General features: G+C 37.3%; 1 protein-coding gene across 1 annotated transcript in view; it reads right to left on the reverse strand.

The window, feature by feature from the left end:
• USH2A (usherin) overlaps positions 1–12,642 on the reverse strand; it is a gene marked incomplete at its 5' end in the record, with an annotated part of 372,289 nt that overhangs the window by 51,240 nt on the left and 308,407 nt on the right. Inside the window, 2 exons of the mRNA XM_083856830.1 lie at positions 6,151–6,505; positions 12,392–12,554. Coding sequence (XP_083712956.1) covers positions 6,151–6,505; positions 12,392–12,554 — 518 coding nt within the window. The remainder of the gene's footprint in view (positions 1–6,150; positions 6,506–12,391; positions 12,555–12,642) is intronic.

Genomic DNA, 12,642 nt, shown 5'->3' on the forward strand with positions numbered 1-12,642 from the left:
AGACAAAATTAGGTCAGCTTCATGTAGCACAGTCAATCAGGGAGAAAACATGAAAGAAAAGCAGAAGGGAAATAAACTTCTTTGCTGTAACCTTGACTAATTCAAACCACCTGTTGCCTGACAACATATTAAGACCTCACAGACACCAGACAAACCTTTCCTTCCTAACTCACAAGGATTCTTTCCTTCCTGGCAGGGTTCCAGCAGGGTTAAAGCTATGTTTCTGTGGCTGCTGGAAACATCCAGGAGATGGTGAAGTGGCCTTGTTTATGGCAAGGATGGTACAAATAGAAGAGCTGAAGCCTCTCTCTTTCTCTCTCACCATTTTCCTACAGTTCTATTACCACAGTACTTTAAAATCATCAAAGTCGTGCAACAATCCATTTCATCCTTTCTGCTCTAATTAGGCAATTCTACATGTCTGTCTTGATAGGTGGGGCTTACTGAAGCACTTAATCAGTTTCTGGAGGGGCATCATAGTGCCAATCCAAATGCTTATTTAAACAGAGCTGTAGTGCCAAATCCAGCATATTCTGCAGCAGCATGGAAACAACAGAATCTGTGAGACACAGATTGCCTCACATACTTTTTTAAAGCAGCCTTCAATGTGAAGGAGCACTTGTCCTGTATTCATCCTGTGTAAGCTTAACAGGTCTAGAGATTAAAACATGGAAAGCATTTTACATTACTGGGCTTTCCTGGCAAATAAAATAATTAGAGCAATTCCAGAACAAGCTCTTCCGGAAACTGTGCTAACAAGGCTTTGAATCTTAAAAACTTCATTTAAATCAAAAGATTCATTAGCAAACCCATCACATACAGCACACACATAGTAGGTGGGGATCATTTCATTGAAATTAGAAAGCAAATGTCTCTATACATGAGAGGTCACCAGTTGTTGTACATTAAAATCTTTTCACTGTTAGGCATAATTAAAATACTCTAACAGTGGTTTCAGTAATTTAAACATTGCAGTATTGTTGTAATATTTTTTTAGGCTTCAAGAGTTCACAATTGTTTGGTCCAATCAAATCTGGGAACACTGGAGAAGTTATCACCCATCAAGGTAATTACTTTCAAGTTGAAATAATTACTCCATCAATGTTAATGGTCTTTCAACTTCAATAAAGCACTCACCTGCCGATAATCACAGCTAACCTCTTGCTCTCATGCAATTCCCTCTCTATTTAGCAGGTTATATTACAGCCGTTAGAGTGGTCACTTGTCCTGAACAGCTGCTGAATTTCACTTTGATCGTCTGTGAACCATAAAAAAATTAGTCATCTGTGTATGATTTCCCCTAACCCACAAGCCCTTGCAGAGCTGAGGAGATGATCTTTTGGCTGCATTAGGGCACTGCTGAGCAGCCATCTTGTTTCTGGTGGAGGCCACTTTCCACTGCCTAACAGCAGCACAGCTGCCTAATTAACTTTTGCCCTCCACTGCCGTTTACAGCTTTCACTCATTGCTAAGTAGCACATCTTCTGAATTTATGGCATGTGCAGGGATTCCTTCACTCACACTCATCCTCTTTTCTTAGGGTGCATTCCATTTCCCAGGCATCTGCAATAGGCATGTATAAAAAAGTTTCACTGGTACCTTTCCTTGGCATATTTTTTTCTTATTCTTGTGGTTACAATTCTATGAGAAAGTTGCCATGTACAGCACTCCATACTGCATTACTGAATAGTCTGTACAAGGAAGTTAATTACTATATGGTATCTCATCTCTAATGCTGCCAAATGTTCACAGGTCTATATGAGGGAATAGAAGTGAAGGACGTGAATGTATTATGTATTTTTAAATGTAATTAATAGAAACTCTGGATAGATGATTCCAGATATCTGTAAAATCCTACGTAGAAGGTGTGAATATATGGCAGTACTGGCCACTCAAAAATATTTCTGATATATTATTTTTTATATGGAGTTTTTCAACAATTAAACTATACTTAATATTCTGACTCAGTTTATTTGATATGTAAATTCTCTCTGCTTATAACAACACAATCATGTTGTGTAGCCAAAGCCTCATCCTCCTACCAAAGTCTTTATTACTGCTATTCTGCAATATGTCTACAGATTTCCCTGTCATAGCACCTGCCAAGAGAAGCTTGGCTAGTGCAGTTATATACCATCTCCCCAAATAATGCAAGCGAAGCCAATCTGTGTTCTCAACTGTTAGCACAGCTGCATCCAAACCAGAGGCTTTGCTAGGGCAGTGATAGCAGCTAAGAGATATTGTTAATTGTTTTCACCCCAAGCTGGCGTGGCTATGCCGCAAAAAAGCCTTTAAGGATAAGTTTGGCCTGAGAGCCTCACATTACAAAACACCTTGTGAGAAGACCTGTGCACAGGTGCATGATTTCCCAGGAATAAGGCCTATTACACATATCTCTTGCATCCTCTAACAAGCACATTGCACTTTGATCTACACTTGGCTGAGGTGAATTTAACACACTGAGACCTTGATTCTACATAATAATAATAATAATAATAATAATAATTGAGGGGCACTGTGCATAGCAGGCAGTTTTCCTTTTTAACCCTTATCTCTGGATGCTTTTCTTTCTCCAACTGTTTTCTAACAGACACATATTTTTTACAGTTTTTTACTCATCTTCCTGGCTTTGAATTCTCCTGCTCCCAGTAAACAACCAAACACTTGATATAACTGTCATAGGAAAAACAACATTACACACCCACAAAGCATCTATCAAGAAATGTCCAAACCTACTCACAATTCTACCTCACAGTAACATTTGAAATACAGCAGTTAAAGAGCTGTGATGCTTTGATGACATTTGGCAGGCACTCATTTGCGTTATAATGAAATCAGCTCTGGGTTCTGTGTTCACAAGCTTAAGTCCTAAGTTCACAAGAGTGAGAAGCTTGCTTTGACAGTCTGGTCACTTTATGCAGATTTCTGTAAATGAGAACTTACTGCCAATCCATTCCTCCTATAAACACATCTGTCAAGACACTAAATATGATTCCTGCTTTAGAGGGTTAAAACAAACTGCAAAGACATTGTGGGAGACACTTGTGCTGCTGTAACCAGTCTTGACTTGACTTTGCTCTGCAAATAAACCAGAATGTCAGTTTAACTCGCTGTCACCTAACATCTGTCACTATGCTCCTGGCCAAACAAGCTAAGGAAATGGGTGACACTGCTCCTTAACTGGGAAGCATCAAAATGGCTCACATGTATGTCACTTGCTTCTAAAGGTGCAGGACACCCTCCTTTCATTTCAGGGGTAGCAGCTTTTGCTCTGAGAACTGAGTTCTCATTTTTATCTCCACAGACAGTGTAAAATTTCAAGGGGTCAGTGATAACCTTAAGGTACCAGAGAGCCATACCTTTGACACATTAACTCAAATACATATTAATGGGAAGTAAATAGCTGGATTTGGGGAAGGTATAGTGGACAAGTCTGTTAAATTGTTTGAAAACCCAGAAGATGCTTTTCATTTGGCTCTGAAACGGTTGGAAATGAATCTGTCATATAAGAACAGTGTGCAGGGACATCACCAAAAGCTTAGTTTGTATCCTGCAGTGTCACAAGGATTGCATTTCTCCTCCAAGTTGGGGTCAAGCATTATATCCTGGGGCAGGCAACCAGGGTGCAACCAACAAGCACAAGGATGGGATCAGCCACTATACTAGCACTGCTTTTTTTTTTTTTTTTTTTTTTTTTTCCTGGAATAATCTAATGGGATAAGAATGGAGTCTAACAGATTAAATAAAGGACCAAACTCATTGCTTTCTTAATACTTTAAGTCTTACTTGTAACATGGAAACTTGTGAGAGAGAATGACTAATGGCATATCCCACGAGGGAGCTCCAATACAGATGCTTTAGGAGATTAAATGATTTAGCCTAGTACCCATGAAGGCTATCTTTTAAAGGGGCAGGAGTTTAATCATTGGAATTCTAGTTCCTTCAATAAAGTTACATTTTAATTAAAGTATCTCATTCACAAAGCTAAAGTTAAGGGTATATCAGCAATTTCATAATAAAATTCTGTTTTTAAGCATTTAGAACTTTGAAAGTTGGTGTCCAGGTTTTTGCCTGCTGGGATAATTGACCTAACCTCCTGCAGCTATCTTTGATAACAGGACTTCATGAACTTTATGTCAATATCTTTGACTCAAAGCTTTAGCTGTTCGGCTATATTCAGAAGAGGTAGGATTCAGCTCTCAGGTCCTTGGTATAAATAAGCAACAATTCTACTTCAGTAACAATTCTACTCAGTTAATGCAGCTGCAATGGCTCAGAGTGCAACTGATGGAGGAGATGTGCAAATAGATTTGTCCCCAAAAGATAGTATAATATTTTGAATAAAAATGGATAGCAAATACCATAATTGACCCATGTTCAAGACAAAGGACAGTAGAAAAACCATGCAAGCCAGCTTTGCTGCAATGCTAGTAGAACAGCTTTACATATGCTGCCAGAGTGTCATTTCGATTCAGGATAGTGTTTGGGGAAAATAAAGGAATTTGGAGCCAGGAAAATACTAATTCAGTAAATAATAGCTTGTTAATCTAAAAGGCTTTTAACTGATGCTGTTAAAGAAACACACTGTGGCAACATTATTTAAAATACCATTTTGGTAGGTTTTATTGCCCACAGTACAACCATCTTGGACATTTTCTGTTGTTGTTGGCATGCTTAGAAGACATTGCAATGCATGACCAGCCAGGTCAATTCTGATGCTCAGCAACATACTGCATGCTGCTGAAGCAGAGTAGTAGGAGAAGCCCTGGCTTTTCACTGGTTTTAAAATCATAGGTGCATCATCACAATTATGATGGTGGTAATTTTTCTTAAAAGTTAAGGGAGCTAAGTACCAAAATGCCACTGAACTTCATAATCCCAATCTACTTTTTTAAGCCTGGCATGCTGTGCAATGTGAATGTAACTGCTTCGGAAGGCAAATGTTTTATATTGTTTCTATAACTCAGTTCAGGATCTGTTCTTTTCAGAAAAAAAAATATATTACAAACTTAATCCATTTAGGAAGCCAGACACAAAACTGCTTTGAAACCCTATGATCAAGAGTATGTAAGATTACCAAACTGGAAACTTCTTCCACTGTGCCGTGTAGAGATTTATCTGAGGAAGTTACTCAAAGGTTACTACCAGGTATTCCAGGGAAAGCTTTTTAGGATCCTACTTGAATTGTCAACCACATACTTCAAAATTGGGATAATAAACAATTTCAGGGATTTCTGGTGTTATTCAATACTAACATGCACTATGAAGATAATTTAGGGGAAATTCTAGGTTTATGAACTGGAGGTGGCACTGCTGAGGAAATTAAACTTTATTACAACATCCTTAAACTTTTAAAATTTATTTTCAGAAGACAACCAAGTACATGAGCTGTCCTAATATACAACAGTTCAGTCAAATTATCTATGAGCTGTCTTGCTATAGAAAGACTAGAATGCAATATACAGGGGGGAGGAGCAGTGATAAATGCACAAACACAACTATTTTTGTCACTGGTTTACACAATGTTGTTAGTTAGTTCACAAAAAAATTCCCTTTCCCAAATCTATTCCTTCAAAGACTGAACTGAAACAGGAAAAGAAAAGGAAGGGAAAGACAGATCAGCGGTGCAAAGTAACATTCTAATATAAGTACGTGAATTGGAAATAAAAGTGGAACTGCTTTTATTACTGATGAATTATGAGTTGAACATGCAAATAGCTCGCATATATGAACTATGTAATTCCTAATTAATTCATTCACTTTATGATTCCAGCTGAAATAAAAAATAGAATTCAGTACAAGTAGGAGTGATATTGCTGTTCTTTGTGTAGGTCCTGTGAAACTATTTTGTCAGTCGAAAAAAAAGTTCAGGACAGTAATTTCAGAGCAAGGCTGACAAATGCATGTGCTTAATTCCTCCAGAATGACACATCCATACTTTTGAGTAAACTGCTTGCCTCTACCAGAAATGCAATATTAACATGAAATATTTCAGTCTGCACTGGGCCAAACACAAAACTTAAACCAACAAAATGACAGGTAATTGGAAACCCCACTTTTCTAACTAGTATTAAGGGAGATTTTAATATACAACAGAGACCAAAGCAGAGTAAAAACATCTTAAGACTTGTTTTGTGGTCCAGTTCTTACCATCACAGTGAATGCTGTCACAGCTGGGGTGCTGAACGTTGGGTCGCTGTGTTTTTCCTGGTAGACCACTCGGTACAGAGATATGACCCCATTTGGGGAGACCGGCTGGCTCCAGTTCAGCCGCACCGAGTACGCGCTGGTGGCCTGTGCCCAAGGGGCTCCCATGCCCCACGGGGAAGCCTCCAGGGTCTGGGTTGAAGCCCACAGGCTGTCCACAGACCCCACGGAATTTTGAGATCTGGCACGGTACTCATAGAGTGTGAAAGGCTGGAGAGCGTCGGATGCATCAATGAATTCCAAAGGTCCTTCAGTCCAGATGAACAAAAGCAGCTCTTCTTGACTGCCCACTGGACGTCTGGAATTAAATCAAAAGCAGGTAGTAAATTAAAATTAGAAAGTACCTTCTGCAGTCCCATAATAGTTGATCCTAAAGTTCCAAGTTCAACTTGTATCTCAGAAAAATACAGAAATTATTTTACATTACATTACAAACACGCAAGGAACTGACTACCTATCTTTGCATCTTAAAAGCATTTCCCTGAACTTGTGTTAGGTGCTGAGTAGTGAAGAAGAGATTTTTGAGGCAATCTCCTTTATCTAGAAGAATACTATAAAGCATGGCAAACAAGTATGCTGTCACAGTCCAGGGCAGCAGAGTAGCAACACAATGTAGCATGTTGTCCTTCTAGGATAGAACGCACCACAATTAAGAATTTCAGAACTCAGAACATGAAATTTTAAACCTATCTGTAGTTGCTAAGCAATGACTTGAATTGCAATATGGGTGCAAGTTTTCAGCATTTCTGATAATCAATCAATTTACAGAGGTACTCACCTCAGAATCCCTCATTGATGGAAAACTTGTGAGTAATTTACTAGAGAAAAATGTTACCTGGTGAATAAGGGATAAATATTTATCATGCCCTCAAAACTAAAGCTGTGCACTTTCAAAATCTGGTTTGCTCATACTAAATATCCCATTTTTTCTTGCAAATTGAATAAGTAATCCCTTGTGCATAAACTTAGCTGAATTTGCAGCTCCACAACCAAATCTCATTAAAATATCACACATAGTATTTTCTGTAATAAACGACATATTCTTTCCAACACTATTTTTGTTTAAAATGCAAACCTAAGACATATGAAGAAAAATAACTTTATCGTTTTTTGGCACAATGGGTTTTTCTTTTTGTACATATATGTATGTATATTTATGTATACACAGACACACATTTATCTATACATATATACGTATGTATATAGCATTACTACTGTAGATATGCTTGCCTTGGACCTGGTGATATTCTGAGTACCAGAGATTACAGATGATTCTCAGTCCGTTTGTAATATGGCCTCTTCTTCCATATAATTTACAACAGTTTTAATAAGCTGAGCACTCATCTTCAAAACAGAGTTATCAAATCAATTCTTTCACTTGGGATAAAAATGTTTGTGTGAAATTAAGTTGGTTACATTTAAACACTGTGATAAATCTCAGTGATGGCTGAGCTGTACTGCACATGAATTTAAGTATTTCCTCTACTCTTAGCAAGAACCTTGGCTTTTGCAGAACATAAAAGCACTTTCACCCTCCATGCCTACAACAAAAAATCCAAATTACATTATCTGCCACTTTTATTGCAAGTAGGGCAAATTTGCAGAAGCAAAATTGGTTTGTCTGGCTACTGGGTGTCATCATCACTACACACACATGCAGAAGCTGAAGAACATTTCTTTGGCAAGAGAAAAATCTGTGTTTCAAAGAATGCTGTTGGATTTTATCTTGTTAGGTCAAACCAGGAATTATTTTTAAAAAACCAATTAAAAAGCATTGATTTTTTTTAAAAACTGATAATCTTAGGTGCTTGTAATAATATATTCCCAGGTATTAACATGCAAATATGAAGAACATAATGAATGCAAGTGTGTACACAGCTGTTAATTCATCCTTTGTGTATATGCGTATATAAGGCAGGAATGAAGACATTATTTTCTCATATGAAACTAAATAAGTTTTGCTAAATTCTGAGATAAGCAGATTATATGGACAATGTTTAGTTTACGAGGGTTAAAATGTGATTAAAAAAAAAGAAAAAGGAAGAGTTTTGAAGTACAATATCTCTATCACAGTGAAATAGGCAAATTGTAAGATTTTTTGATACTGAGGGTTGGTTGGTAGAACTGGGCAAAGACTGGCAGATAGAAGAAGTGGGAAAGACTCTCTAGAAATTCTTGGTCTCTATGTAAAAGTCAGGGTCGAAAATTTCCCGTTGCCTCCAAAATTCCAGCAACAATTTTTTATACAATTGCCCGTGCTCTATTATAATGGCAAGTTAAGCCTCCTGCAGAACTCTCCCTCAGATACTGTTCACTGACGTAATGCAAGACATGTAATTTTGAAAGGTGAATCATTACTATGTCTTTCTCCTGCACCTAAAAATATAGTCTTTTCTCTGTGTACCCAAAAACATGTCTAAAAAATCTCTGTAAATAAGGGAAAAGAGAGTACATTTTAATGCAAGAAAGTCACATTTAATGTGTCTTGCTGACCAAACAGTATGAGACTCAAATGAATACATAAATTTATGTTTTATAAATATTCTAAACTCTGTGATAAACAGTTTTTTCACACTGAATGATCAAATATGCCACCAACTGTAAGCTGATTCACAGGCAAAGCTGTACAATGTAGCCTGGTTAAGTATTTAGATCTTATTACTGCTGAATATTTAATGAATGAAACTTATGGCTAGGTAAATGGTTCCATCTGTAGTGCTAAAACTGAGAATATCTTCATGTATGAATAAACTTTGAACAGAAGTGGTTGAACATTCTGTAATCATTTCAATCGTCTTAAGATTTAAGATTCAGCTGCTCATTTAACTGGAAGTATTTCTTGTGTACAATGAGCTGCAAAGGAGAATAACATTTCCAAGAGCTGGAAGCCGTCTCTTAATCTGCATAGTCTGATTTGCTGCTTACATTCATTTCAAAGATGTTCAGATAGTTATTTTTATAAGGGCAAATTCTCCCTGCCCCAGTGCCAATCTGAGGCTAGTGACATAAGGAGGAGGATATAATCTCCTTTGTGACAGATAACTCCAGAGCTGTGCTGCAGCAGCGCCGACTGCAGCGCTCGCCCCTCGGCTTTCCTGTGTGTGCAGCCACGGCGAATCCCTGAGGTCTTGAGGGTCAAACCTCGAATTTCCCTCACAAGTTTACCTTCTACCATACAACTAAATTACATGTCTTAGCAGTGCCTGCTGCTTTCCTTACCAGAGTGGTAGTGAGTTATTTGTAGGAACATTGAGAAATCTTGGGGTAAAATTCAAAGTATCACGCTGTCAAATGTGGGGGAAACAATGCAACATTAGCAGTGCTCCCTCTCTGCAGTTTCACATTTAATTAAACAAAGAAGCCTCACTTTACATTTGTACTCAACAAATCTACTCTAATGTAGCTTTCATGATTTGGGTTTTTTTTTTTTTTTTATAAACATGAATTCTGATGTAAAAAGAAAAAAACACCCAGAAGAAATTTGAAGTTATTGCATGTAATATACTAGTTTAGATTGGGTATTAGATCAATTACAGGTAAAAATAAAAGCCTTCAGGAATTCTTGTATTCAATGACATAGCCATCCATAGGGATTGCTGCATTAAAACATCCAGTAACATATGTTCCTTGGAAGCTGTCTTGGGTACAACTCATGGTTAAGGGTATACAGTTAAGCAATGAATTAATCATAAAGAGTCAGTCTGGAAGCCTCTCCACTGCAAGTCATGACAGCCATTGAGACATGTCTTCTGTCTTAAATTGCCTCTTGATTTTTCTGCTACATTTTCACCAACAGGACTGCTCAGCTAATAAGAGCTACATTTCAATCTCACAAATGTATACTAAATAATGTAATCTTATAGGGCAAGACATGGATAGTTTGACAAAAAATTCAGGCTCTCCCTTAAAGAAGTTACCAACCAAAATACTTCTAATTTTTCAGGCAATATGTCTGTAAGGGAATCTCATGTGCCTCCTACACAGTGCATCCTGTTAATCAATTGAGAGCAGTTCCATTAGCTCATGTGACCTATAACTTACTAAAATGCAGCAACAAATATATATCATCTGTTTTCATAATATTATTTTTTTCAGAGTAGCAGCTTCCATGGTTGGCAGAGGGATGTTATGTCATGATGAATGGGAACAGAGCTAGATTAGATTATTATCTCATGAGCCAGATCTTTTCTCATTCACAAACTCTTCTAAGTTGTGGTCCTTGCTAGAAAATTTTAAAAGCTACAGATCTGTGTTTAAAGTCACTTTATGAATTAAAAAAAATTAAAATCACCATTTCCTCTATCATAAAATAACATTTTAATTTTTTGGTTTCTAGCAAAATGGCTGCAAACATGGGAGTAGTTTTATGATGCTAGAGGAAAGCACGAGTCCTGCCACTTTAATGTAGAGATCTGCACACACACTAGGTCCCCAAGCATTCCAGGTTTTGAGTTAAATGAATTTATTTTGGTGGTGATGCAGTAAGGAAGAGGCACATACTGAAGAAGAAATTACATTCCATAACCTCCCATAGAAATACTGCAGTCTTGCTGCTATAACAATGTAAGGCCATGTGTGGCTACAAAATGAAAAAGAACTATGTGCTTACATCCCATTTCTGATTTTTTTGCAGCTATCTGAGAAAGATTTGATATTGTTGTTGTCTAAGCACATTTAAACTTCAGCTGAAATAACTGCCAAGTGATTCATGCCTATGTAGGTGAATATACCGATTGTATCTGGAGCCCCAGTGCGCCATTTTCATTTCACTTTAAATAAAAAACAAAATGTATCTATGTCAGTCAGTGCCCTTCTGCTGTACTCAGAGGTATCAAACAGGCTACAATTATGATTGTGAAGTGATTGTGTCACATTGGAGGAAGGTTTATTGCTTTTGAGTCTGCTAGGCAGTAACACATTCTGTTTCATATTACTCTTTATATCATTGTTTGGCTGTGACTAGAATAATCAAATGCCATCAAATGCTGTCAAATTCAATTTACAGTATTTTTCACTGAAGCAGGCTTTCTGCATTATATTTCCTGTTTTCTCTTTCTATGGTTGCCATGGAATAGCAGGGGTAATCATCAGCTTTATTTACAAAACCAACAGAGTGAAGACATGTCTTGGTCTATAACACACACTTTATTCCTCTTTATGCAGGGGAGGGACTTGGGTTTTTTGATCAGACAATTAAAAAAAGGCAAACAAAAGGGCATTTCAAGACAGCAGGAATTTTTAGAGACCACTAACATCTTTAAGGCAAAAGTGAATTTATATTAATTGTCACTGAAGATTCCAAAAGGCAATTGGATTTCTCATCTTAGTCACACCTTTAATACAATAAAAAGTCTCAAACTCTTTGTGAGAGACTAGGATCAGCCCAGCATGTGTTTGCCACACATACTTAAGAGTTGGAAAACCCAGGAAATTCAGAGTTTAAATCCCTATCAAAGACATAGTTTGAGTTTTATATTCTCTGACTTCTGAAGCCATTCAAGAAGGTCGCTTCAATGGGCTTTTAACAAAGGGTCAACAGGTACAGCAGAGATTGGTGCTCTGCTACTTTAATACTGCCCTAAACACAGCTATCTGTACACAAAAGTCCTCACGTAGGGCTTAGGAAACTCCTGATAGGAAGTGAGAATGCATCAGTCAGCAACCTACACAGGGCAGATGAATACAAATACCAAGGTACATAAATGGATGTGCCGTAATCACTGTCCAGATTACTCACTTGGGAACATAAATTATCTCGGAAAATAGATCTAGTTTAGGAACCCAGATACCTTTTTCTGCTTTTAAAAGTCTCAGAATTGCGGAATTACTCCTGTTTCTATTACAAAATTCTCAACTGTCTATCAGAGAACATTGAAGTTGCTACCTAGTGGTCTGGGTAAGCACAGTACAAGTATCTATCCTACAAGCTTTTTCAAGGATTTTTGTTCCCTTGAATTTTTAAAATATATTTTCACATGCTTTTTTAAATTTGTATTTCAGGAAGATGATTCTTGTTTGAGTTCATATTCCCAATATGGCCATCCCTAGATCAGCTTCTTACCTTGGCATTTGAAAGGTAATATATATTTTTTCATATATATTTTTTCACCTCCCAAAAAAATCAAGGAATAAAGAAAGGAGCCGTTAAGTAGGACTAAGAATCTGAGGTGATAAAGGCATTTACCTGTAGATAAAGTAGTTAGTAATGATGCCATTTGGTTTCCTGGGTGGTGCCCATTTCACTTCTATGAGTGCAGGTCCAATTGCTTTAACAACAGGTGGGCTTAGTTCTCTGGGAGGTGCTTCAGCAGTTCTTGAATATGTTTGACCACCCACTCCACATCCACCTACAAAAACAGAAGTTTGTGTAGGGAATAAGAGCTTTTTCCTTAACAACAACAACAACAACAAAAAATTAAAAGCAAATGAATGTCA

Source organism: Zosterops lateralis (assembly GCF_965231275.1).
Source record: "Zosterops lateralis genome assembly, chromosome: 3".
Classification (NCBI taxonomy): domain Eukaryota; kingdom Metazoa; phylum Chordata; class Aves; order Passeriformes; family Zosteropidae; genus Zosterops; species Zosterops lateralis.